The 27,463-nt window shown below is 33.6% G+C and overlaps 3 protein-coding genes across 23 annotated transcripts; 1 reads left to right on the forward strand and 2 right to left on the reverse strand.

Annotated features, from left to right (window-relative positions):
* Positions 1 to 1,941: 1,941 nt before the first annotated feature.
* On the forward strand, positions 1,942 to 12,359 carry LOC105790310 (uncharacterized). Of its 20 annotated transcripts, none has more exons than XM_052634989.1 (11): positions 1,942 to 2,238; positions 2,359 to 2,549; positions 3,841 to 3,950; positions 4,247 to 4,315; positions 4,402 to 4,517; positions 4,610 to 4,664; positions 4,989 to 5,109; positions 5,230 to 5,277; positions 5,647 to 5,697; positions 5,886 to 5,994; positions 12,132 to 12,359. In XM_052634989.1, the coding sequence occupies exons 2-11, from the start codon at positions 2,465 to 2,467 to the stop codon at positions 12,187 to 12,189; spliced, it is 822 nt and encodes a 273-aa protein (XP_052490949.1). In that variant the 5' UTR covers positions 1,942 to 2,238; positions 2,359 to 2,464; the 3' UTR covers positions 12,190 to 12,359. The 20 variants fall into 20 exon arrangements, with proteins under 20 accessions (XP_052490949.1, XP_052490951.1, XP_052490958.1 ...); XM_052634991.1 differs by lacking the exon at positions 12,132 to 12,359 and adding an exon at positions 10,254 to 10,728; XM_052634998.1 differs by lacking the exon at positions 12,132 to 12,359 and adding an exon at positions 10,287 to 10,728.
* LOC105790309 (RGG repeats nuclear RNA binding protein A) lies at positions 7,879 to 10,484 on the reverse strand. The gene is made up of 7 exons (XM_012617840.2): positions 10,298 to 10,484; positions 9,558 to 9,852; positions 9,393 to 9,458; positions 9,145 to 9,277; positions 8,736 to 8,891; positions 8,575 to 8,631; positions 7,879 to 8,292 (listed from the first exon to the last, which is right to left on the reverse strand). Exons 1-7 carry the CDS (start codon positions 10,482 to 10,484, stop codon positions 8,086 to 8,088), a joined length of 1,101 nt encoding a protein of 366 aa, XP_012473294.1. The 3' UTR covers positions 7,879 to 8,085.
* Positions 12,331 to 26,339, reverse strand: LOC105790307 (glycine--tRNA ligase, chloroplastic/mitochondrial 2). Of its 2 annotated transcripts, XM_012617837.2 has the most exons (36): positions 25,921 to 26,339; positions 25,750 to 25,800; positions 25,444 to 25,511; positions 24,958 to 25,039; positions 24,772 to 24,835; positions 23,864 to 23,919; positions 23,620 to 23,697; positions 23,449 to 23,523; positions 23,288 to 23,358; positions 22,943 to 23,059; positions 22,749 to 22,850; positions 22,217 to 22,343; positions 21,213 to 21,296; positions 20,963 to 21,049; positions 20,322 to 20,423; positions 20,064 to 20,127; positions 19,341 to 19,396; positions 19,098 to 19,169; positions 18,810 to 18,892; positions 18,663 to 18,711; positions 18,275 to 18,337; positions 18,088 to 18,177; positions 17,916 to 18,002; positions 17,638 to 17,709; positions 17,504 to 17,562; positions 17,146 to 17,239; positions 16,569 to 16,787; positions 16,350 to 16,444; positions 15,398 to 15,488; positions 15,208 to 15,312; positions 14,999 to 15,037; positions 14,555 to 14,644; positions 13,767 to 13,868; positions 13,414 to 13,495; positions 13,201 to 13,286; positions 12,331 to 12,607 (listed from the first exon to the last, which is right to left on the reverse strand). In XM_012617837.2, the coding sequence occupies exons 1-36, from the start codon at positions 26,176 to 26,178 to the stop codon at positions 12,509 to 12,511; spliced, it is 3,219 nt and encodes a 1,072-aa protein (XP_012473291.2). In that variant the 5' UTR covers positions 26,179 to 26,339; the 3' UTR covers positions 12,331 to 12,508. The 2 variants fall into 2 exon arrangements, with proteins under 2 accessions (XP_012473291.2, XP_012473293.2); XM_012617839.2 differs by lacking the exons at positions 24,958 to 25,039; positions 25,444 to 25,511; positions 25,750 to 25,800; positions 25,921 to 26,339 and having other exon boundaries at positions 23,827 to 23,919; positions 24,772 to 24,798.
* Between the last annotated feature and the right edge of the window lie 1,124 nt (positions 26,340 to 27,463).

The raw sequence follows: 27,463 nt of genomic DNA on the forward strand, positions 1-27,463 counted from the left end.
TTCAAAGAAAACAAAGAGTTTTAAGTTCTATATTAGTAGTACCTCATTGAACTATCTATATTAGTAGTACCTCATTGAACTATCTTCTTTTTCTTGCAAGTCCTGTAATTATTCTTCTTTATTTTATTTATTTATTTTGGTAGAAAATACACAAGTTCAAGGACCTAGTTATAATAAGGCTGATGGGAGCCTATATTAACGGTTGCTCGATGAGCATCTTCTTCAAACAAAGATTGAGTAAGATTAGGTGGGTCTTCAAAAGCCGATAACCTGTTAAGATCACTAGGAACAATTTTGGCCATGTAATCTACCAGTCTATTATGCTCTTGTAGGACATGTTGAAATTTAATCTGTCAATCTTGCTTGTATAAATCATGTATTAAACGAAATTCAGAAAGATTATTACCAACCACATAACCATTCCCAAATATATCAATTAACAATGCATTATCGCTTTCGGTCATAATCTTGCGAAATCCTTTCTTCCAAACTAGAGTTAGTTATTCATATATAGCTCGTGTTTCAATCTGAAAAAGGTCAAATACACCAACCTTAATAGCAAAACCAAACCGACAACCTCCTGTTGAATCTCAAAGAATACCACCAATAGCAGCATTAGAGTACTGCAACAAAAGTGCGCCATTCGTATTAAACTTCACCATTCTTCCTCAAATGGATTTCTATCAATTTTAAAATATATATGTTAAATATTTTTTTTCGTAATAAGTAAACGTTGCATTAATTTTCATATGATTAATATTTGATCTGAAAATTTTCAATTCAAAATTAAGGTTCTCACATATTTTTTCTAAAAAAATATTTTATTATTTTGATACAAGGTAATTGTCACCCTAAGCCTACTTTTTGATATTTTTAACCTAACCTACTTGTAGGATTTTGAAACAATATCCCTAATTTCAAACTCTATTTGTACTAGCTCAAATTAAAAATTTAACATTAATTACAAAATATAAATTAACAATAAAAAACTTAATTATACTCAAATTCAACTCCAGCACCAATCAAATCAAATTCAATTTTTTAAAACTAACTTGATTATAAATTTCATTATTTATTTTTTGAAAGAATGAGAAATTAATTACTTTATATTAAATTTCTCAAGAATTAATTATAATAATTTGTTTAGATTAAAATTAATCTAACTATTAATAAACATATGAATTTAAATTGATTCATTTTATCAATTAGTTACATATAATTTATCGAATAATAAATATTACTAATTTCTTAATATTCGTACAGATAAAATTTAACACCAAACTTTTACATATAAATCCCTTTACTGCTTTCAGGCCGACTTAAATTAAACCCAAATAATCCACACTTCTAAGCCCATCCACCGTTACATTTCCCGCTACAAAATTCCCCCCTTTGGGCAGTTAAACGCAATTTTGTCCTTAAGTTTAAATTTTTAAAATTAATTATTATATTTTTTATTTTTTTAAAATTTCAAAATTCAGTTACATATATTAACAATATTAAAAGTCTTTTAATTTTTTAAATGGTTGAATCTAGTGACGGAGCGAGGGTCTGTCCCTAAAATGAAATTTGTTCATTTAAACCTTTTATAATTTATAAAATTTTAAATTAGTAATGATAAAATTACATTTTATTCTTAAAAAGACAAAATTTTATTTAATCCTTTAAAAATATAAAATAAGACTATTAAAATAATAAAATTATATTTTTACTATTATAAAATATACAATTTAATTTTAGTCTCTTAAAAATTATCTCACTGATTGAAGCTAAATTTTAAATTTTGAAAAATAAATAAACTAAATTTTAAAAATAAAAATAAAAATAAAAATAAAAATAAAAATAAAAATTTTAAATTTTAAAGTTTAAAGAGCATAAGGATTTATATCATATTTTAACTAAATCAATAATATCTTAATAAATAATTTAAAGGGAGACGTTACTAGTTAAAATTAAACCCCCTATTTTTTCGTAATCTCCGTTATCTTCTCTCTAGAAAATCGAAAACCACAGCGAAGCTAGCACACTCAACAACAGGGAGAGAAAAAAAGGGAGAGAGTGCTCTTTGCCTTATAGTTAGCTACTGATCGGAGCTTCACCTTTAGCTTCATCGGCGTTTTTTCGTGGCGGCGAAATCAAACTTTCGGTTCTGTTTGATTCAGTTGTGGTCGGTTTCGTTCTGATTTTAGCTGCATTCGGCGTTTCGGTTCATCGCAAGGCTTCGCTCTTTTGTTTTTGGTACTGTTTGGCTTTGATTTTCTCACTTTCTTACCTTATTCCTTTGTTTCGAATGTGTTTTTTCATTTTCTTTAAATGGCAGAAGTTTGATTCGGTTTCTTTTTGTCTCGTTGATTACAGTCGTTAACTGTGAAGAAGCTATTTGCAGCTATTTCTGGAGAAGAAACATATAAATAGATCGAAATGATGAACTATATATGAAAGGAGAGAAAGAGAAGAGGTGATAATGGACGATAGAGGAGGTTCCTTTGTAGCTGTTAGGAGGATTTCTCAAGGTCTCGAGCGAGAAAATTCATGTCATTCAACTTCTGGTAATGAAGCTCTGAATTCTAATTTAAATCCGCTTTTTCTTTTTATTTTTATTTTCCGTGTTTCGCTTTGTTTTCTTTTTAAGAGAAAAAAGTAAAAGAAATAATATTTTAAAGAGTCGTCTCTTTAGTCTTTTAAAGCTAGAAAACGTCTTTCCTTTTACTTTTACTTTTTTTCTTTTCCGGTTAATAAATTACGAATCTGCAATTTAAACTGCGAGGTATAGTCAGCTTTGAGTGTTTCCAAAAACAATCTCTAACTTAATGTGCGATGATGCTCAAATCTGTTTTGGTGAGTTTCCTTTTTTTTTTTTTTTTTCTGATATTCTGTTTAGATGTTTCTTCTTTGGATTTTTTAAAATTTTAACTGAATTGTTGAATATATTTTTTTGTGGTATTTCATGTGTATATTTGATAATTACTTCATACTCTAAAGATTGGGGGGGCTTAATTGCTTGGCTGACTGTTATCTTCTTGTTTCAAACCTTTTTGCGTGAAATAGAAAAATAATAACTGTAGAGAAAGTGATCCGGTTGGTACCAAGTGAATTAGGTGTGCTTTTCCGTTCTCATTTATCTTAGGTTGGCTATGGGGATTTGGATTATAAGAATAAATAAATAAAAGAAGTAATTGTGTGTTAAAACACATGTAACTGCAACATTGATGGATTTTTTAGATGTCTATCTAATAGTGAATTGAAATCATTTTCATATTTTTATACCTTTCAAATATAACTAACTGAACTTCAACTAATTTATACATAACATATTAATTTCGTTCTCTCAATTTGTATAGTAAATGAAATCTAAATCCAAAATTTCAAGCAACTAGATTCTTCCTCTCTTATTGAAGCCATTCGTTTGTGCAGTTTAAGGTTGCAAGATTCATGCTTGATGAAGTTTTCATATATCAATTTTTATCTCTTTCCATCAGATTATATTGCATGCTTATTTTGTTTATAGTTCAAAAGTTTAGTATATCAGTTTTTAGGACTCAATCTTTTTTTTGCTTTAATGATTCTATGCCTGCTACTTACAATGAAGATTTTACAATTTCCTTGGTGGGGTGTAGTTATCATTTTCTATTTTAATCTTGGTTGGAGATTGTTGGCTGGTGTTTTCTCCTATTTTCCTTTTCCATTTGTCTTATTTTTGCTTCTATTAGCTGCTGAAGAGAACCATCTTTTTGAAGATGAGGTTGTGCTTGGTACTGGTAATTTTGAAATTGTTAAAGCAGTTGAATGAAGAGATAGCAACTGCATTTTCATTATTAGAGTTATTTCTTTTTGTTACAGCTGAGGTTGTGGCAGGATCAGCAGCATGGTTGAGCAGAGGCCTTTCTTGTGTTTGTGCACAGAGAAGAGAGAGTGATGCTCGTCCATCATTTGATTTAACCCCTTCTGAGGTAGTATTTACGATCTGATCAATAGGTTCTCTTGCTTACCTTCCCTGCAACTTGGTATGATTTCTCCCAAGTTTACTGCTATCATCTGAACCCAACCTTTGCGTTTAAACTCTATTATTACTGAAATTGCTCTCCCATTAGTTGACTCTTGGGATTGTTTTCCATCATTGTCGAAGTATTTGAAAATGGCATGCTCCTTTTTTGACTTTCAAGCTTCATGTTTTTTATTTTCTTGCAAAAATCCAAAATTTACTTGCATTTACTGGAACATTTAATCTTGGCATTTATGCTGTCAGGAAGAATGCTTGCAGAGGCTGCAGAACCGTATAGATATTGCCTACGATAGTTCAATCCCTGAGCATCAGGTAGCAGTTTGTGATGATGCTATTTACACTTACGCCGCAATTCTAAATCTATAACTATCTCATTCATTATTGCTGCTTCTCTACAGGAAGCTTTAAGGGCCTTATGGAATGCTGTCTTCCCAGAAGAAGAGCTACACGGCTTAATATCCGAACAATGGAAGGAAATGGGGTGGCAAGGGAAAGATCCATCGACAGATTTTAGGTAATGTAGTTCCCTTTTATCTGTCCATATCTCTGTCTGTAAATGACTATCATATTGGTAAGTACATCTTAATTATTGGATGTATCTTGCAGGGGTGGTGGTTTTATATCATTGGAGAACCTGTTATTCTTTGCTAGGCACTTTCCGGTATGTACTTTTACTTATCTTGTGTTGCCTAACCCACAATGCCTTGTTTTTCGTAGTTCTCTTCTGTTTTTGCATGGTCATTGTGTTTGGTTTCCTTGGCGATTTTTGCAATATCAAAATTAAGCGTACTTGGATTTGTATTGCTATATACATGCAATGATTACAGGTATTTCAAATAGGTATATATATTATGATTTCTGGAAAGTATTTCATGTACATTTTAAAATCTAGTTATGATCTTGCTTTGCTACTTCAATAAATTTTACTTTATCTTTTGGTCTTTGTTCATCCAATGCTAAGGTGTTTTTGAACATCTCAATGCAGAAATCCTTCAAGGATCTCCTTTGGAAGCAGGAAGGTGACCGGTCAGCGTGGGAATATCCCTTTGCCGTGGCCGGTGTGAACATTACATTCATGCTTATTCAGATGCTTGATCTTGAAGCAGGTAATGTATTGTTGAAAATAAAAGTGATGTTCTCAAATTCTTGTTTTATTTCCTAAGCATCCATTAGGATTGGTATTTCATATTTTTAATTGATTAAAACTGCATGCTTCACTTCTACAGTCAAACCAAGAACAATGGTTGGAGCAATTTTCTTGAAGTTCCTCTCAGGTAATGCCAGTTTATTCCGAGTTTTTGCACTTTCTATGTTTATAATGTTTTTGTGGAAATTTATTTCTTTCCCAAGTCACTTAGGGCTAGTTTAGCAATGCTTCTAAGAAGCACTTTTGGGACAAAAAAACGTTTTTGAGATAAAAGCATTCCTAGACAAGACGCAATGCTTTTCAAACGCCAAAAATTGGCTAAACACAGAAGCAGAAAATTTGAGCTTTTCTCAAACGTGCTTCTTAGAAGCATTGCTAAGCTAGCCCTTACTCTCCAATCTAATTATACTCCTTTTAAAGTAAATTAGCGTTGGTTTTTTACCTTTGAATAGAAAACGAATCAGCATTTGACCTTCTCTATTGTATCGCATTCAAGCTAATGGATCATCAATGGCTTGCTATGCGTGCATCTTACATGGACTTCAATGTAAGTTTTCTTGAACCAGAAAATTCTTTTTGGACCTAGGATGATATTAAAATGAAGGCGACCTCAAATATTTCTAGCTTGAATTATCCATCTATCTGTCTATGACTGTTTTTTGTTTGGTTTTCACAGTGCCATAGACCTGCTCTCCTATAATCAAATCATTCTTTCTCTGGTATTTGGTTTTACAGACTGTGATGAAAGCCACGCGTCACCAACTGGAAAGGGAGTTTTTACTGGAAGATATAACACGTCTGGAAGAACTGCCCTCGTACAGTCTTCTTACACTATAGTTGAAAGGTACTTCTTTAACTATACTTCTTTTGTGAATGGCAAGAGCCAGGATGCATGCTATGAATGAACATGTTGCCCTTTTCTGCCTTTAACCAAATGTCTTTTAAGCTAGATACATGTGCTTCATTTCAAACAAGTGGAATTGGTGTTCCCTTCTGATTTCTTAGAATAAGAAAGGGTTTTTGATTTTGGGCTATAGTCTTAGGAAGAAAGCTGAGCATGCTTGTTTTAGCCTCGTGAGTCTCAGTATCCACATCCGAAAGAAAATCAGTCCAGAGATCGATAAATTCTACTAATGGTCCTCTCTAATGTCTTTTAAGCTAGATACATGTGCTGCATTTCAAACAAGTGGAATTGGTGTTCCCTTTTGATTTCTTAGAATAAGAAAGGGTTTTCTGTTTTGGGCTATAGTCTTAGGAAGAAAGCTGAGCATGCTTGTTTTAGCCTCGTGAATCTCGCTATCCACATCCGAAAGAAAATCAGTCCAGAGCGATAAATTCTACTAATGGTCCTCTCTAATGTCTCTGTTTCAGTGTCTAGTTAACTAGGGATATATAGGATGTTTCAGTCTCACGTCCAAAAATAAATAACTAAAGAAGAGATTTTGGGTTATATATGTGTAGACATTGCATTCGTTATGCAAAAGGAGGGTAATCGGGAGTAACAATTTGAATTGTGGGTTTGGGTATTCGTGGATATCCGATTCGTTTTTTGTGGATTCGGATGTTAAAATTGTTACCCGCTACTGATTTAAAATGGATGCGAATAGACACCTCCAAGTATTTGAATTGCTTATTTGAATAACGGTTTCAGAATCCAAATCCACATTAGAATTGTAGATTCGGAATCAATTATCTTACAGATTCAAGGATGATTGGTTTTAAATTTTTAAAAATTCATATTCGGATTTTTCTGAATTCAAATATTATCTCAGATAGATGATTAAAATCTTAAATTTGAAATTCGGATATTTAATTCAGATTCAAATTTGGATAGTGATAAATGAGTTACGATTTTTAAGTAAATTTACGAATTTGAACAAATAAAAAAATACAAATATTACATTGATTAAATCGTTGGTTCTAGATAAGTTGTCAGGGTAGATAGGGTAGATACGCCGAAACACAACCTCAAAGCTATTTGAAGGGCAGACAGGGTAGGTTACCATGATGTAGAAATCGTGAAATTAGATGAGAGAATTGTCAAATCAAGCACCCAAATGAGTAGGCAAAAAGATGTTTCAATTCAGCATTGGAATAGGACGATAATGGTCTGGTCCCACGACACTAGCCAGGCTGATAGTACGAAATTGGCCTTACCAGTCATCCATATGATGAGACCAATAATCAATTCAACTCTTGGATCTCATACGTGCCAATTAGCTTAGATTTTATAATACACTACCACAAGTGCATAAAAATATTAGTAAGTATATTATTTTGATATTTAATGTTTAATTTGATACTTATATTTTTTCTAATTTAATATTTAATTTTTTTTGTCTTAATTTAACATGAATTTAGCTTAAAATTTCAATGCACAATTTAGTAATTGAACATTAACATCAACAGTAACCCTATAAATAATAACTACTATTGTAGTTTCAACCAAGACCACTGGAATGGATGGGACAGAATTTGGCCTTGCCTAGCCTGAAGGGTGACAAAGCTATCTGGAAGAAAATCAAAACATTCGCCAAGAGCCATACGAAATTAGACTGTTATTTATGAAACACAGAAGTAAAAATTGAAAACAGTGTGTAAATGATAATTGGTTTAAATACTGATCAAAACTTTAGAAACTAGAAAATACAAAACTGAGCATCACTAGTTAGCATTTCTTTTTTGAGGGAGAGGGGTGGGGCAGTAAAATACTGCTAAGATCACAGTATAACAACACTACAAGAAAAAAAACTGAAATATACATTCAAAACATAAACAGTTCTTCAAGACACCCTTTGGCAACAGGAAACCAGATTATTTGAGTTCATTTCCTGCCCAAAATTTTGAAGAACCCAAAAATTCCAAAACCAAAAAGTACATAGAAATTAAAATAAAATAAAGCCATGGAAATAGTTAGTGGGATTCTAGAGAAATCTCACTTGCCACCTAAAGTAGGGAAATGACTGCGGTCTTCGATGGAAGGTGCTGCTGCCATACTACTTCTTGCATTTCCTCCACCAAACCCTCTTGAGCTATGCCCGCGACCTTGATCTTGACCCTGAACCCGACCCCTTCCGCGTCCACTTGGATTGTAGTACCTCTTCCTTTCAGCAGGCTTCAGAAATTCATTAATGCTCAAAGACTACAACCATTACCAAGTAAATAATAAGGATCAGTACATGCCATAAAGACATTTTTCGGAATTAAATTACAAAATCACTATAAAGAGAAAGGAGCACATTTGCAAGCTATAACTTATGGATAAATTACAAAATAATCATCCAAAGTTTGCCAAGTGCCCAAGTCTATAAAATTAAAAAAGCACAAAGTGTGCTGCAGTCCAATGAACTTAAATATTGGCTCACATGAAACTCGAAAAACAGGAAAATTGTAACATGGGTTGTATAAAAGGATGTACGAATACCTTCTTAGCTCTCTCTTCTTTCTCATAAGCCTCTTTTCTCTTATCCTTATCAGATCCCTGTAGTAGACAATTGAAGGCACATATGATTAATAGTCAATACATATTTGCAAACTAATAAGTCGTCGATGATAGAACTCCCGAAGGAATCAAGGGGGCCTTACCAATTTGATGAAGATTTCATCATTACTTTTCTTATTTGAAAGCTGTTGCATTGACTCAAACTCCTTGGCATCTACTTTTCTTCCCTCGGTTTTCAGTGCCTGCAGAGCCTTCCTCTTCTCTTCCATCAGCTTTTCATATTCCTCAAGAGTCATCACCTATTAGTATGACAATTAGAAAAGATAGCGGATATCTATATTAATCCGACTCTTCATGTTCATTAAGTATCCATGCTTTACATATATTAGAACATGAGTTTAGGGGTATGATTCTCCAGATACATGGAAGCATTTGGAAAAACTCAAGCATACTCTTGTTGGACTCATATTTGTATTGACACTCACCACAAATTCAACAACATAGGTAGACATCAATGACAATCTAAAATGATAAATTATCAGGTGAATCAACCTTTTCCTCGGGTTCTTTTTCTTCAAGTTCATTTGTAAGGCTCTCCTTGTCAGCATCTCCTCCATCACCATCTCTTGCCAGCTTCTCATCACCTAAATTCTGATTACCTTCATTGGCAACTTCTTCAGTCACCCTAAAAGGCGTATAATGATGAAAGAAGAACAAAACTAAGTAATGATTTTGTTTAATTTTACAATACTATTGAAGGTTCAAATCATTGACACTTTTAAACACTAAAGATAGCTCACCGAGCAAGTTCATTAGTTTGAGTTCCCCAATTCCCACGACCAAAGCCTTCACGTTCGAGCTTATTTCTATAGACAAGAACCGCAAATGAAAAGCATGAGTTCCAAGATCTGGATAGACTAATATGCAGGATATGTCAAGATAAAGATAAACAAGACTTCATTTACCCGCGTCCAGTCCCACTACTGCGTTCATACACCCTGCGAGGTCTCTCCCCATCTCCAATTTCCCCATTACTGAAACCACCACGGCGACCACCACCACGATAAGGTCGAGGACCACCGTAGCCACCACGCCTTTCAGAGGGCCTTCTACTCTCACCATCTTCAGGTGCACCTTGACCGAGTTCAGCACTGTTGCTGAATGAATTCTCATCATTGGCAAAATCACGTCTGTATCCACCACTGCCACCACGCCCACCACGGGCTCCACCACGAATACCTTCACTCTTCGCCTCCCTCACTTAAAAAAAAAATCAAATGCACATAAATAAACTATAATCCCAAAAAGCTATAGGAATCACAACACATTCACCATGTCCCAAATCTTATATAATACAAATTATTAACCTATAATAATAATGCAAAATTCTTCAAACATTATGATGGAATGGATACATGAATTGCTATATACTATATTCATACGAGTTATGTTTCTTGTGTAAACTATCATAGAAATAACCAATCAAATTCTATTCTCTACACCATAAATGAAACCCAAATATATTAAAATAAATCCATTCAAACCCATTAAAAAGGGTAACTTTAATATTACACAACCAATTAAACTAAAGACCCAACACATAAAAATGATTCAATTTTTGCATATAAAATGATGGAAATCCTTCTGCTACAACATTGAAGCAATAAAGCTGGAACGGTAACTTCCTTTTTTAGGGGAAGCTTACCAGCCTGAGCAGGAGGGAGAGGCTTGGAGGGAAGCTTAGCCTGCGGCTTCGTCTGAGATTGAGCCTGCCCTTTCTTAGGGACGCTGGAGGGGGCGGTGGCAGCAGCCTTTTTCTGAGCGGCGATCAGCAATGAGAGCTCCCCAGTATCATCATCACCCAATAAATCAAACGGGTTGGAGCTCGACATTTTTCTTCAATAAAAAAACACCCAAACTAATCCCTCCAAGCCCTTTCTCTCAAAGATAGAATATTTCCATAGTTTAGTATTTTAATAACATGCAAAATCAGACAAATGTTGGGACGAGTAGATCTGCGAGATAGAAAATATAATGAAGAGAGAAAAACCCTATATTAGCCGCGAGAGGAGAGAAATTTTAACTGTAATCAATTCTATTTTATAGTGGTTTGGTATGAATTATGATACTTTAAAACTGACTTCATTGATCATTTTTATATACAAACGTATAGTTTTTTTTTTTAACTTTTTTTCTCACTCAACTATAAAGAATTTTAAAATCATTGTCCAATTAATTGTCTTCATTTTTTTAATCCAATTCTATTAGCTCTTTTAACTTTTCTTTAACATTAATTGATCAGCTATTTTTGGTATAATGCTTAAAATTACTTATAGTCTTTCTTCAACCTTTAAATAGAATGATATTGCGCTTCAGCATACTCGAATTTACATCTCCTGCATGGACAATAATACCGATGTCAATCAAGCTAAGACTCAATCGGCTTAATCTTACTTTTTTAATTTTGCGATAGAGATATTATAACAAAATAAAATATGACATGGTAATTTAAAAATTAATATAATAATAAATTTAGTTTTTAATATTTATAGATTATGTTAATTTGATCATTGTTTTAAATAATTAACCTTTAACATTTACTCGAAAAATTTATAATTTTTTTACTTCAGATTTTTTTATCTCTTTCGTTTCTCTATTTTATCCCTATTATTTTTATTTCCATTTCTTCTCACTCAAACTCTCTCCTACATGAAATCTCCTTTTAATTCATCGTAGGTCATAAATTTAGTTTTCTTTTTAGATTTTTTATTTCGGGTTGAAAATTTAATTTTAATTCAGTGGGTTATTTTAAGGCATGCCTTGTTTACGTTCAAGCCTGTTTCATTATCAACATTATCACCGTCATCGTCGTCCACATAATTATCATCATCACTGTCATCTCAAACGGGGAGCAGTGGTTCATTAAGAGGGCTTAACCATGGTGATATGCACTCTTCATATTCCATTTAATTTTGTTGATGCTCTCATCGCAAGTAACAATATTTTCACAATATATAATATTATTTTTATTTAGTTTTTGAGGTAAACATGATATTACATTTTGTACTTTTTCATAATATATAATAATTTAATTGTATTTTATATTTAATTATGTGTTTAAGGATCAATTTAATAAAATTTGCAAATAAGGATTAAATTTATTGAATCATTTAAAATAAAAATTAAATTGATAAAATATATAAATATTAAGAATTATACCAGTTAAAAAAACCGCGTTACCATTTTCGTTAACCATTCAAGAGTAACCAAAACAAAAACATTAATGACAAAATTAAAAATTTCTATAGATAATCAAAATAAAAACACGTTAATAATTAAGGAACTAATTCTATAGTTTACCCTATAATTGAACAAGAAAATTTGCCAAACCTTACTCAATAGGCTTGGCCCAATTAGCACCGAACTTGGACAAAGATTTTTGTACCACAAACTGGCCCAACTCAAATTCAATTAATTAAAAAAAACATTTTTAAATATTTTATTAACTTTTTTAATAGTAAAATGGATTTTTTGGACAGGTCAGTCTACGAATTTGGAAGATCCTTTGAAGTTTATACGATATATCCCTGCCTCTAGGAGTTAAGTGCTTCAAGACTAATGAAAAATCTCAGCAATGCATACATGCATACATGCATACATATATATCTATATCTAAATGTAATATATATATATGAGGGGTAGATTTAAGGAAATGAATTAGGGGATGGAAAACCAATGTATGCCAACAAAATTTTATAAGCTTTGCGATGTCAAAACTATTATTTTACACATCAATGCACAAGGAATAGCAATGTGGTACATTGATACAGTGTTGGACTCTTACTTCCAGAAAATAAATTCAACTCCTACTCACCTCATCTTTACTCCAATGGAAGCATGTACATATATTGTTGGATCAAAATCCAGGCAAAACTGAGAGATCTACCACACCTTTTGGAAGGTCTGCAATTTTCTTAAGCAAACACAACCTGTTCTTTCTAATTCTTTCATCCTCCTGCACATAAACATGACGTATCAGTAAAACATTATTTTAAACTGAAACAGATAGGGGGGTCAAGCATGCTCTTGCACCACTAGAATATGATCCAATCTTAATCATGAGATCACAGGCTTGCAAGTCGTTTTATTTAATGTTTTATATTAACCAACTTGAGCTTAAAAGCTATGCTACTCCCCAACTCACTATTTTTCTTAAAGTAAACATGTCCGACACCCATGTCTGACACATTCTTATTTCTGATACCCACAGCTGAGCCCAAATAATATAGCATAAAAGTGCTCAAAGCAAGTTACTTTTAAAGCAAAATGTCTGATCTCAGAACTTGAATCTAACTCAATTTTAAACTTTACCTTGAATTGGTGGTATTAGTGTAATACTAAGGCAAAATTAACCAGCAAAGCTTTCTTTGAAATACCATCAAATAACTTAAAATAACCAAACATGCCGAGGCATCCCAAATAAAATTGTCAAAGTACATTCTAAAGAAAAGCATGGTGGTTGAAATAATTTAAAGCGGTATTTTCTCCTTTAGCCTTAACAAACTATGTATTATAAATAACACGAATAAGATGTGAAGACAAACATACCACCATCACAAAAACTTGATTAAAAAAATCTTCCAATGGTTGTACTAGCTCTGAGGATACTTCAATGAAGTCATCAACCTCGATACCTGCATTATCAGAAAAAGTTAGATATCCGGGTTAGTTGGGAAAGATGTTATTCGATCAACTTAAATCAGAGTGCCATTTTTTATACAAATGACAACTTGCAGGCTGCTAATAGACTGATGAAAATACCAGGGTGAATTTTGTTCTCAACAGACAAGAAAGTGTCCCATAATGCTCTCTCTTCATTTGTTTCAAATGCAGTAGCATCCACCTAATGAACACGATTAAACAGCATTAGATTCCAGAACTTGCAAGTGATGCATCTCTATGAATCAATCAAAGATTTGTGATAACTTGTTGTATCTTGAGGACCTAAACAAACTAGAAATCTTACTAAGAGGGAGAGAACAGCAATTTTCAGTTTTCAGTCAAGATCTTAATACAGAGTTTCACTATCAAATTGGGGTAAAAACTAACATGCACATTAATTTGATCTAAAGCTATTTGGTATTTCTTTGGTGTACCCAAGGGAGTAACAGTACCTCAATATCAGCATCCACCTCCTTTCCACGGACAATTCTAGTTGGACGAGAATAAGCTTCTACGACCTTGGGGAAAAGATCTCCTTTCGACAAGGCTTCCAACTGCATTCATTTATTTTAATATGCTATCATATAATATTTGAGGATACTGGAAATGGGTGAGAAATGAAAATCAAAAGGGAGGGGGAGGGGGGCCTTTCCATCTTTTATCAACATGCCACGAAAAAAATCAAAAGAACATTGGGCAGCTCCCTAACAAGGAAAAAGAAACAAAACACACAAACGCACAGGAAGGGCAGCTCAGGGTACGAGACTCCAGCATAAAATGAAAACATAATACATTCCAACTAGACAATATCAGTCACTGCAGAAATGCATTTAATTCAGGAACACCTTAATCTATCTCCTACGCAGAGAGCAAACCTTTTTTATTTATTATCAAAAACAAGTAAATTCAAGCGATACACAAATAAAGTGTGAATAGCCTGCAGCAAGAATATCAGAAATAATATCACCTAAACAATTAACAGGCTTTTCCCATCCATTAAAAATGTCTTCATAATTCAGACAATCCCTTTTTAGTATTAAAATGAACATTATTTTGGGTGTTCTTCAGTCATTTAATACACAAAGATAGCTTCCTACTATGGCCCCGTGTTAGTGTCAGTTATGAATTGAGGGGCATCAATAAGTCTCATTTCGGACAAAACTATCATAGGTATAGCTGGTCATTGTTGAGAGACATAATAAACGAATACTTCAAGTAAATTGAAACCAGATTCACTTACTTTCCGTGCTGTTTTAGCAGCTAGACAAGGCAAGTTAGCACGCTCTGCAAGGGCGGAACGAACCACTTCTGGACTTATTCCCTTATCAACCTGTAAAAAGAATACAGCCTATCTGCATAAAGTTCTCTAGTGGCATGATAGTTGGCAAAACCTACACTAACTTTACTTTTGTTTCATTCTTAAATTGGAGGTTTTCCGGTTCAGATGTAATTGACAATAATATATATTTTATTGGAAGTAATAAATCCAAAAATCATTTTATTTTATTTTATTTTTAACAAAAACTCAAAACATATTTAAGCACAGAATAAGCAACATCCCAAGGTTGAAATAAACTGGCTAACTAAACATCATCCCTACTTTTCCATTCACAGTATCGTTAAAAGCATTTAACCAAACAAAGATAATTTGAAGAAATCATTAACACAAAAAATTTATACACACCAGATATTGCTCTAGTCTTCGTGTAACAAACTGATATACCTGAAACAGGAAAGGAAAAAAGGATTAAGTTCCACATCATAAATTGATGTTTATGACTAACATCACATGATGCATTTAGAGATGTACAATCACATAAGTGGAATTGGCAATCACTACAGAGGAAGTAAACATGACATTGTATTCTGACAGAAAAAGAACTTGCTTCTTACATCCTCTATTGTGGTTGCATCAACTTTAATGGGCTGAACATCAGCAGCAAGTTCCAGAGCGTGTTTCAAATTCATATTTTTATCCTTTTCCACCAGTATCTGGACCTGCACTTAACAAGTTTAATATTATAACAGCAAATATATTATGGCCTTAAAAGAGTTTTATGTGCTTAACAGATCAAATACTTACTAGGCCATAAGAGATTCTTCTTAGGCCAAATGGATCGCTAGTGGAGCTAGGCTGACAACCAGCAGCAAATAAGCCAACAAGACTGTCAAGTCTGGGGAAAAAAACATCTAATCAACTTAGAAGCAGAATTCTACTCCATATAAATGAGTAAGCAGAAAGAACAGAAATAGTTTCATATGAACTCGTACATAAGATAAAGAACTTGGACTGTCACTTATCAGTATCGGTGGAGGGGATTTGGGGGGTTGGGGGCTTTTTAATTATCAAGGACACATGTTATGTAAGATCCAGACATATTGCAGATCTTCATCATATCCCTACGCTATTTAGAGATTGTTTAATCTGTTAAAGATATTATGGCATTTTAGGCAGTAGGGGTAAGATGCAGCAATTTAAGCTCCTATTCATTTTCATGAAATTTAGAAAGACGAAATTTAAAAATCTAGGAACATTTACATTTATGAACCAAAGGCTACACTTTCTTTAATAGCCATTTCCTTTGAGCAAGTTTCAAAAGCCTAGTGCTAAGACTCTAGTCATAAGAGCAGCCACTTCATGAACACTAGTTGCTCAAGTTTCATTAATTTGTTTTAGCTTCTTCAGACCTTCAAAAGCTTCCATGGCAAAAGAAAGGAGTGCGGTAGGGACAGTAATTAGGTTTTAGTTTTACTCAACAAATAAACAAATACTATATACACATTGAGAGAGGTTTTGCTTTATATATTTTCTTTTGCCATCATTCAACCCTTCATAAAGCGGCTAGCAAAATGCAGAAGTTTAAGCTTAAAGTCATTAATTAATCCGACCTCTGACCATTGATATTTATAAAAAAGAAATTGTACTGTAAAGGCATATTGCATTCGTTAACTTCAATTAGCTATATTTCTAATATGCATGCACAGCAAGCAATGAGACTAAGAAAGGGGTAACAAACACATGGATGAAAATTTACCGGTCAGCTATTGCAAGAATTATTCCCACATCACTTTTGGGGAGCACATCTCCAGAAAACCTAGGAAGTGTTACCTCAAACAAGGCCTCAGCAATCTATTACAACAAAAGTACCAAAAATGTCAGATGCTTGGTAAATTCACTACAGGTAAAGAGCACATAGAAGTCGAGCAGTATGAAATATTTCATACAAGCATAGAAAGAGATGGGAAGAAACAACCTGCTCTGAATAGCCATCTCTAAGAGCATAATGACGGGCCATTATGCCAGAGAGTGAAGTAAATTCAGTGACAACAGCAGTAGCAAGATCTGACATTGCAAGTGATGCAGCCTCCTTAATAATCAGAAGCATATCTTCTTCAAATCCAAAGCCCATGCTTAGCTTGCAAACCATGCTTTCAACTCGTGTCATCTTGTCCAGAATTGTTCCTAACTTCTCCTATCATTTCATATCATCAAATTATAAAGGTTATTGTACTTTTAACCTTTCTGTACAGCCTAGTCCCAATCTAATCCTAAGAGAGAGAAAGACCAACAGACAGCTAAGGGTTAACATCATTTGACACTTCCAGATCATTTTATTCTTTGATATCAATGTTCAGATGTTCACCCATAAAAATTATATACTACGTACTAACTTCATCCAACCTTTACCTTTTAATGTTAAATAAGGTAAAATTGACATTCTGAGTTCAAATTTGATGAAGAAATTCTAGACATCACCAAAAAATCCTAGCAACAAGTAATCTATGTTTCACAATATACATAGAAAAAATTAAAAAAAGAAAAAAACTTACATGAAAAAGAATCCCCTTCAGTTGAGTACGGAAATCCTTAAATCTTTTATTTGTATCCAGCTCATAGAAAAATTTGGCATCTTCATATCGAGCTCTGCAAAAATAAATAAAAATTTTACTCCCTGTTTAGATTTTATCGAGGATCAACAAAGATGTAAAGAAAATTTTGCTAACAAAAAGCCTAGCTCCAGGTGATAAGACAGCAACCAAGATGGCAATTGATCAAGCATCTTGGGTTAAAACATCCATTCTATGCAAAAATTCTAATTATGAACCCTTAATGGAAGAACATAAACAAGGATCTATGTTTAATTCTATTCACTTCACTGTGAACAAAAAGTAACAAATAAGTTAAAACCTGAGAACAGCTTCATTTCCTTTTCTCACCACCATCTCATTGATTGCTCCGTTTGCTACCTATATAAACCACAATGTTAACTGATGAAACCATCAAAAGCAAACTGACAACTTTTCTCAAAAAGCAATTCTTACCACAATGAAGTAGGGCAACAGCTTTCCATTATCATCAGTAATGGGAAAATACTTTTGATGCTTCTGCATAACCTGCATTTGTTGGTGCATAGCATTAGTCCATATAAAAATATCATCCTACTGCTAAGATAATCCGTCAGATAGAATACCTAAGCATGCAATAAGATCAGTCAGTTAACTTAAAGAGCCTGGAAAGACATACAATCGCATGTGGGGAAAAAAAGTCACGTATAAATTTAGCCAACAAAACAGTCACACGGGATTTCTCAACAGCTTACCATAGTTAAAAGATCGTCAGGAAGCTCTAAGAAAGACTCTTTAAACTTTCCGAGCACAGGAACAGGTGCTTCAACAAGATTAACAACCTGGTAAATTAATATACTGTAAGAACAAGTCTCTTTGCAAGAGAATTCAACAAAGAGAGCAGCAATTGATATTTGCAAGAATTACCTCATTGAACAAGCTTTCCTGAAAAGCAATATTTCCGTTGACACTTTTTGCTAATAAATGTGAGCGCTCCAAAATTGTTTTCTTTCTATCCTGTCAATAGACATTCAGTACAGCTTTAAAGTCCAAGAAGAAAGAAAACAGGAGTTTATAGAATCAAAATCCTGATAAATAGAATATATGTCAGTACCTCAATATCAATACCAAGTCCAGCATTCTTCATTATACTACAATAAGATTCTGCACTTTCTACCTGTGGAAAGCATTTCAAAGCTTAATAAAAGAAGTGGCACAAGCACTACATGATGTTTCATAATGTCCAACGTAGTAGTGCAACTCCAATAAGTTTTCCATAAGCACTTTAAAATAAAATGTTAGGTTCCATCTGCTTAACTCTGTCCACTTAATGATTGTGAAACGATAGTGAGACAAAATCAATTAGATCAAATAATCATTTGGAAAGGAGATTGATTGTTCATTATTTCATCATAATGCTTACAGATACCACAGAAAAATAATCTTTCAGTACTTCATATAAAAACCAGATTAAACTGGCGGAAACAAGTTGCCATATATACCATGACAGTAGCTGTTGCAGTATTACGAAGACCATAAGATAAGTTTCCACTACATATCAAAAAAGAAAATGGTAAGCAGAAAGTAACATCTGACCGTTAGTAAGGAGGAGAGGTTATATTAGCAATATATAATTATAACTGAATTACCTCAAAATCCCAGCAAATGTAAATGGAACCACTGCATCTCCATGGAGGGACATAATCCAACGAATAGGTCTGCTGAACATGACCTATTTTAAGAAAGGACAAAAGAAAGGAAAAATAGCATGCTCTTTAAGATGTCTAAACTGGTAAGAATAACATATTATCCTCAGATTATGTTTCAAACAATTATGCAAACACAAAAACAGAGAACAAACAAGCCTTGAATAGAATATGCATTGCTAATGTTCACATAGACGAGAATGAAGGAGAAAAAAGAAATAATAGAAGTACCTGTGAGTTCCAGCGCATCGACTTTGGGAAAGTTATTTTAGCAAGCATTCTGGGCAATTCTTCAGATAAAACCTAACGGACACAAAAGATGCTTACAAAGATAAACAAATCAAAATGTCATAGAAGCCCTAGTAAGAATGAGGCAGTTCAAAAGAGAAATGAAATAACAAAGAAAAGAAAGGGACTATCAAGGTGAGAAAAACTCAATGATATAGAAAGCAAAAGAGAGATCAGAACTCAAACCTCCAAAGCAAATTGAGCGGATTCTTTTACACGGGCATAAACATACTCTGTTTTCCCTGAAAAGCATTTATTATAAGAATAAAGCAACAAATCCATAAGTAACCATGATCTTTTTCACTGACAACGGGAACAAACTCAGGCTAAAATAAAGATTATGTTTAGATGCAACCAAACCAGTTTCCATTAAATTGGAAGATGATCAGGTTTTTGCAGAAAACAGAATTTTTTTCCTTTTTGCAGATAAAGCAAATGCAATGATACCATCTAAACATGAAAAGATATTGCATGGAGCTGTACCAAAGATATCCTATAATAATTTGTTCCACTAATGTAAGGGCAAGGACTGTTATAAAGTACATAATATACCTGAAAGGTAAATAATTTCTCTTGATTAATATAGTAACAGCAAGACAATTGTTTATACCAATTAGGTACAATTCATTGCTCTGAATTTGAGAAATTTATACCAGTGGGAATGTAAGAAGCATTTTTGTGTTTGACCAAAAAAAAAGAATCACTTCTTTTACAACATGACATGAAACTTAGGAGATCATAATAAATGTTGGTGAAGAAATACGCAATGCCTGTTGTTTTCTTTCCTATTTGATGTTTTTATCATGATTGTAAGTTGTAACGTGTCATATTAAGTAATTTTATTAAGAAAATAGATGAAGCACAGAATACTGAGACTCAAGCCTTATGCAGGAATCAAAATTGACTCACCGTCTGCCTTTCTGAACAAAGAATCTAGTGGAACAGCATATCTGCGGCAAAAACCCTCAGCAGCCTGCAGTAAACAACAAATTTCATATAGGTAGAAACCAAAATAAAAAGAAAAAATGCAAAACTCCAAGGGAACTGCCAGAATCTTCACTACTGAAGTTATACAGCCCAACAACCAAAATCACCAGACAAAACATCATACTTCCTTCTTCTCAGCAGAAAAATATATAGCAAAGCATAATAAGAGGCGACCAAAACCTTTGTAGGATTTCCCTGAGGGTCAAAGGCTTTCAAAGCGGGAGGTCCCCGAACCTCAAGCTCATTCTCTGCTTGCTTTGGACAAAGACTTTCAACAGATATCTGAAACGACAAAACAAGGCTTGGTTATCTAACATATAAAAGAATTTAAGCATCTACCTGGTGTACATGCTCATAGAGGAACTTCCACTAAATAAATAAAAGACATAACAATAAAAATTAATATGTTACCAATCTGAAATGCATCACAATAAACATTTAACAATTCTGACAAATGCATCCCTATAATACACTTTAGGTATGTCCACACGGGATGCCTTGTTATACATCATGATATTATTCAAGAGTACTTAGTCTTTTTAATTTAAAATGGGTTACTTGGACCAGCTAACATAAGAGATTCTTAAACATCAAATAATATATTGACAATGAGGTTACACATTAAAACTTACAAGTGCAATCAGCTTTATATACACTCTTTCAAGTCTACATGTATAACCCCAGTTCATCACTCACAATTCAAGGTTTAACAAACTCAACTTCTTAACAGCAGCATCCCCAAAACAGACAGTATTTAAATAGACATGCAAAATAAGAACTACTGTAGACTACAAAATCACGCAAAACACATATAGTTGTACCACTAGTCTGCGAGGAGTGCCAAAAGCCTGAATGCCACCATGGTTCAATCTATGTTTTTCAAGTAGCTGCAACAGTAAATCTTTAAGCTGCAATGACCAGAACCATATGTTCAGTCAACAACAAATATTAAATTAAGCAAGCGCCCATCCCATTGATAAAGATGCATATAAAACGGCCGGTAAAATATAAATCAAATACGCAACATGTCAGAAAGAGAAAGATGAATGCTCCATAAAAAATCAATCATACTTGCTGGCTTGCGTTAACTACATCATGAGGTGGCATCTCTTCAGTCCCAATTTCAAGAACAAACAATCTTGGATCATGGTGCACCTGTAAAACATAATTAAGATAAACAAAAGATATTAATGAAGGTGAAAAAACAGTAGAAATTGTGTTTTGAATTTAAAGATACGGTTATCAAACACTCAAGAAAACGAGAACCTTAAAAGAAACTATAGAAATAGCATTTAACAGAACTTTCAACGTGGAAAAACTAGAGCTGGATAAATAGAAACATTTCCAAGTTTCAACCAGAGAGGAACAAAAGAAAATGTTTGGACTTGGGGGAAAAACAACAACAATGGTGGAGGTAATCTAGAGCATTTTTTGTCCACAGGTGCAGGATAGGAAAATGTCAAGAAGATAACACATTTAAGCTGGAAAAATAGAAAATAAAAAAAAAAAATTGGAGGGAAATTTATAAAAGCATCGACTGGTATATGTGTCTTAGTTATGTGTTCATTTATAGAAGACATATTTACATTAAGTTAAGAGCAATGTAACATAGACTTCTTCCATTAAGCTATGTTCAGTTAACATAGAATGCCTCCAGCCTCTATGCTTCCAGCTTTATAAGAAGAGGGAACAAGGAGGCATCACCAATCCACTTGTATGAAGTACCCCATCACTAGCACTCCAAGCACCAATGCACTGGGGCGGTCTGGCTTATTGCAATACAAAACTATACATCATCATTTCAAAAAGGACATGTAACAGAAGACTGAAGCCAAAACTAAAAGTCTACAACAATGGTGTACCCAAAGTTGAGCTACAACAGCACTATAAGTAGGCTGTTTGTGCAAGGATAACTTTCCCAAATCTTATAATTGGCACGTATCTAGGATCCATATAACTACATAAAAATTGAAAGAGCAAAAACAAAGAAATAAGACATTAGTTACAAGTAAGCTCCCAATAGTCTAAGAAGTGCTATGACAAAGGGGGGGGGGGGAAGAAATATTTAGACTAACCTTTTTGACTGCTGCCTCCAGAACCTCTTTAGGACATACATGGTCAACAGATTCAGAGACAACACCCAAAGGATGTCCAAGAGATTCTCGTGTCTTTAACCAGAGTAGAGCACATTGACGGGCTAAACTATAAACCAACAATGACAAGCACCATGAGAGATGCAGCACTAGAACAAGGAAAAACAACTAAAAGAACAGAGCAATTTCTTTTGTTCAAGGGGAGGATTAATCATCTATCAATCATGCAGTCCATGCTCGAGACTAGAATGAAAGGGAAAAACAATTAAATAAACAGAGCAATTTCTTTTGTTCAAGGGGGGGGGTCAATATCTATCAATCATGAAGTCCGTGCATCTTATAAATTTTTCTGTTGTAGACATAGATACAATGTAGAAATAGTATGTCTATCCAAAGGTTTCATATACTGGCTCTACATATACAGGATAGGAAGTATGCTTAACATATTGGGCCTTCTGTATCTCATCAGTTTCCAATATGAATAAAATGATATAATGGCAGAAAAGTATCATACCTGCGCATGCGACCGAAATAACGAGCACGCTCTGTTACTCCAACAAAGCCTCTAGAGTCCAAGATATTAAAAGCATGAGATGTCTTCAGAAGCTGGTCATACCTAGCATGTTGTTGAGAAAATGTTAACTTGAAAGGAAAATAAATAAGGAAAAAATAAGGACTATAAAAAGGTTGAAACAGTAGTAAACATACGCAGGAATTGGCAATCCTGAAGCAAGTAAGGAACGAGCTTCTTCCTCAAAAAAATCAAAATGCTTTTGAATATGGTCAACACTGGCATGTTCTAAATAATAAGCACTCATCTCCTTCCTGAAAGTACAATTCAATAAAACAATCATTCGCATTTTACATTAACAGTAACACAAAAGCATTTCCAACCATTAGGCTGCAGATACTGATGAATTCAACAGGAATAATAAATTAAAGAAGATAATCTAAGTTTGGGTTTCTTTGGGGAATCAATGTGTATCAAGCTATGGACCTTCAACACAACTCTTTGACCTAAAAGAATTCTGAAAAGAAGGTGAAAAAATTTACTCATTTTCCATGAAAAGTTCACCATATGTGATCCCATCAGCATACTGAATTTTCTTAAAATGATCGACACCCTGCAAAATGTAACGGAAGTAACTTTAGGCACACTAAAAGAATAAAATAAAGCAGAAGAGAAGAAAGATGAACAATGTTATGAAATTCACCTGAAGTAACATAAGTATGCGCTCAAGGCCATATGTGATTTCAACAGATATTGGTGACAATTGAAGACTTCCAGCCTGAGAGAGAGAGAGAGAGAGGAACAAGCTCATAGTCTGAGTAGTCGCAACTTTCAGAAAGAAAAACGGGACACATGTAGATGTCAAAGAACAAACCTGCTGGAAATAGGTGAACTGAGTGATCTCCATACCATCCATCCAGATCTCCCAGCCCAAACCCCATGCACCCAGTACCTGTAAGAATGTGAGGACAATAACACCAATTTGATGCTTAAAATATCATAGTTTTAAAGTGCTCAAAGTTAGAAGGCAGCTGGTTCTAACTGATTACACGAAAGTATGCAGATTGGAAAACATACATACACATAAAAGAAAGCCACCATGAAAATAATCATATTACCGGGCTCTCCCAATTGTCCTCAACAAACCGTATATCATGCTCACTAACATCAATACCTGATACATACAAACAAGCATTAAAAGGCCAGAAATTCTTATCACTAACACCAAGGTATATTAAAAAAAATGATATAAAATTACTAAAAGACTCTAAGAAAATCAAAGAAAAAGCTAGAAGTTCTTATATTCTTCAAGCATACATTGTTCACAAGCATTGATCTATATTGTTTTCATATTCTTCATTTTTATCTCTTCCTTATCTTATCTTCAACTTTGCTAACACTCTTCTACTAGAAGATTTATTTTGTTTGCAAACATATCTTAAAATGGGATTGTGTGATCTTGAAAGAATCATACTTAAGAATATGGGTAGAATTCTTAAGGGGATTAAAGGTTTCTATCTAAGCATAGAAGATAGAGACTGTAAGGTTATACCTTAACCACAAAGGTAATTTCTCATTGGTGAATTTGGGAAACACCTTGGAAAATAAGTGCCAAGAAAACAGGACGTAGGTGCTGACCTAAAGGACCAAACCTTTATGTATCGAGTGTTTGATTCTCTATCCCTTAACCCTCAACTTATTTATTTTTACTAATCATTTTTTATTCTTGTCATTTCTGTTTATTAAGTTCATTAATTTGTAAAATTTCTTTAGAACCAATTCAGCCCCACCCCTCTTGGTTCAATCCATATTTGGGCTAATACAATCCTTAGGCTGCATAAGAATGAAGCTATGATACAAACCATAGCAAGTTCCACAAAAATAAATCGAATGAATAAGATTAGCACAAATGAGAGCAATGGCAGCATTAGAAAATTATGGCAACTTACAAGTAGAAACAAGCATCTAAATAGCAAAGCTCACCACTGTATATCAAGAATGGAAGAAAAGGAGGTGAACTAAATACCTAATGCTGAAAGGCTACGAATAAAGAGGTCTTGAGAATTTCCTGGATCAGGCTTTAGTATAACCTGAAAACAGTCAAGGAAAAAGGTGTGAAAAGATAAAGGAAACTACAAAATGACTGCAAAGAAACAGCTTGATAAATCATTAAATTATCATAAACCCAACCTATTCAATAAACCGCACAAACCTGAAATTGAGTGTGGCGTTGGAGCCTGTTAGGATTTTCCCCATAACGACTGTCATCTGGCCGGATGCTAGGTTCCGCATACCTTCAATAGAGAACTCCAAATTCTCCATTAGTAATTGGACATTAAAAGTTCAATGATGCATGGTAGATGCCATTCAGTATCTGAACAAGAAATTAACTATAGATGTGCTCTTTCAATAAAATAAAATAAAAGTCCAATTAACCCTAAACCCTAAGTCCTGAACCCAAAATAGAAGAAAACATAATTGAAAATGGATGGACGAAAGTCCATGTAACACTGGCCAAAAACTTGCAACAAAAACATCAAAGCCTTCCCCATTCTATTTAAGACAGACATGAGACATGTAAAACACACCCAAATGGAAAAAAATGTAATCATGAAAATCAGACTCAAAAATACAAAGGGTTAAAATGCATAAGTAATTTATTTAAGTTCAAGAAACTTGCAACCATAAGCATACTTACGCAACATTCCATGGTTCTGGACCAAGAACTCTCAAGTATGTCAAAGGATTCATAGTCCCGGCTCCAACCTACTCATTAGATACAAAACCTTAATGAATACTGACCGTCAATTAACAATAATTGAAAAATCCAACGAAATAAAAGTAAGAAAAAAGTGGAAGAATATAATGATAAGGACAATTATGCTAAATGAGCTTGCAAATGAAAAGAACTTAAAAAATCCGCCACAAAAACACTTTCAAGCAAGTAAGAAGAAAACGATAAAACAATCACAGCAAAGAAATTAGGCCATTACTGCTACATTACCTCGGTGTTGCTGCATTGCATTATAGCACATCCAACAGACGCCCAATATTCCTATCAAATTAGCAACAATTATACATAGTTTCCGTCACTAAATACTTTAATTAATTAATAATTAGTTAACTAATAGAGTGAAAACAGTCATCAATATAATGTAAGTAGTAGTTATGAGACCTGGAGCCTTTGAATAGCTTGTTGAAATGTCAGAACAGAAGCTTTCTTCGGCTCATCGCTGGCATCTGTCGAGGACTGCTGCTGAACTGAAGAAGTGTGAACTGCGGAGGCGGCGGTTGTTCGGCGGAAGTAGCGGCGGTTCAAAGGCGGCGGAGGCGCGGTGAGGATGGCATTGGGCTTGGCGAGACGGAGGAGAGAGAAGTAAGGAGCGTTGGGCTTAAGAAAGGAAATGACTAAGGGGAAAGCAAGGATAGCCATTGCTGCTGGAGCAGTTTGTTTGAGGCTTGGATTAAGCCTTTTGGCTTATCCAAACAAATATATGTATTAGTTTCTGTGTTGGATTGAATGAAATGGGAATTGGATGAATAATTAGGAGAAATTGGTGTGGTTAATGATGGTGCGAGGTTAACACAGAAACAAAAAACCCTACAGTTACTAGATAAAGGATAAAGAAGATACGGTGATTTATCTTTTACATTTTTTATTTTTGCCAGAAAAATTAAAATTTAAAAATTTATTATTATGGTAATCATCTTTTTGCCAGGTAGTTATTTATTAGCTTAAATTAATATAAAAAAATAACTCTTAGAGAAATTATTTTATGGACCTTCCCATCATATGTATATTTTTTATTTAATTATTTAATGATATTTTAATAAATTTTTTGTCATTGATATATAATTTTAGTAATTTTTTTACTCAAACTCCTAACCGTTCGAGATTTAATGTTGTAGTTCATGATTTGAAATTCGAGGTTTGGAATTCATGAGTCGAGTTCTGAGCCAAGGTTCAGGGTTCAAAGATTTTGGTTCGGAGTTTAAAGTAAAAATATTAACAAAATTGTGTGTTAATGGCATAAAAATTGTTAAAATGTCAATTAATATGAAACATGAATAATGCGGTGGTAAAAGTCCATCAAATAATTTATTCTAAATCTTCTTTTGAGAAATAATAAATTATATAATTATTTTAATTGCATTTGATGCCATTTACTCAATTTTCTTTTTCTTAAACACTTCTACTGCTAGGCTAATACATAATAATTACACCAGTTAATAAATTAAGTTTTCTTTTTTTTTTGTATAATTAAGGTATTCTTTGTCTATTTTATAATAAATAAAAATCTTTTTAGAGCTTATTACCATTCTTTCAATAACATCATATTCAAAATTTGAATTTGCATTATCTCACTAAAAATGTACTTTACCTTAATATATATGCATAGCATATCTTTACACAAGATCAGTCATTGCGAGGAGAGGGGGAGGTGGAGCGGAAGAGGTGATGATCGTTGAGGAGAAAATAATCCTGACCTTCCCAAAATGGTAAAATTGTCTTTTAACTCCCTAAAAAATTTATAATTCAATTTTCATTATGTTTAATTCTTTTCTACCGTCACCCCTATTTGTGGAGCTAACTTGAATGAAACAAAACACTTTTTTTCAACAAATGGAGTACAGAGATTCATCAACTTCTCATGATCAACCATTTATCTCTTCAGAGAGTACCAAAGTTAAAAAATTAGTCATCGATACCAATAATT

This window comes from Gossypium raimondii, chromosome 8 (genome assembly GCF_025698545.1).
Source record: "Gossypium raimondii isolate GPD5lz chromosome 8, ASM2569854v1, whole genome shotgun sequence".
In the NCBI taxonomy this organism is placed as follows: Eukaryota; Viridiplantae; Streptophyta; class Magnoliopsida; order Malvales; family Malvaceae; genus Gossypium; species Gossypium raimondii.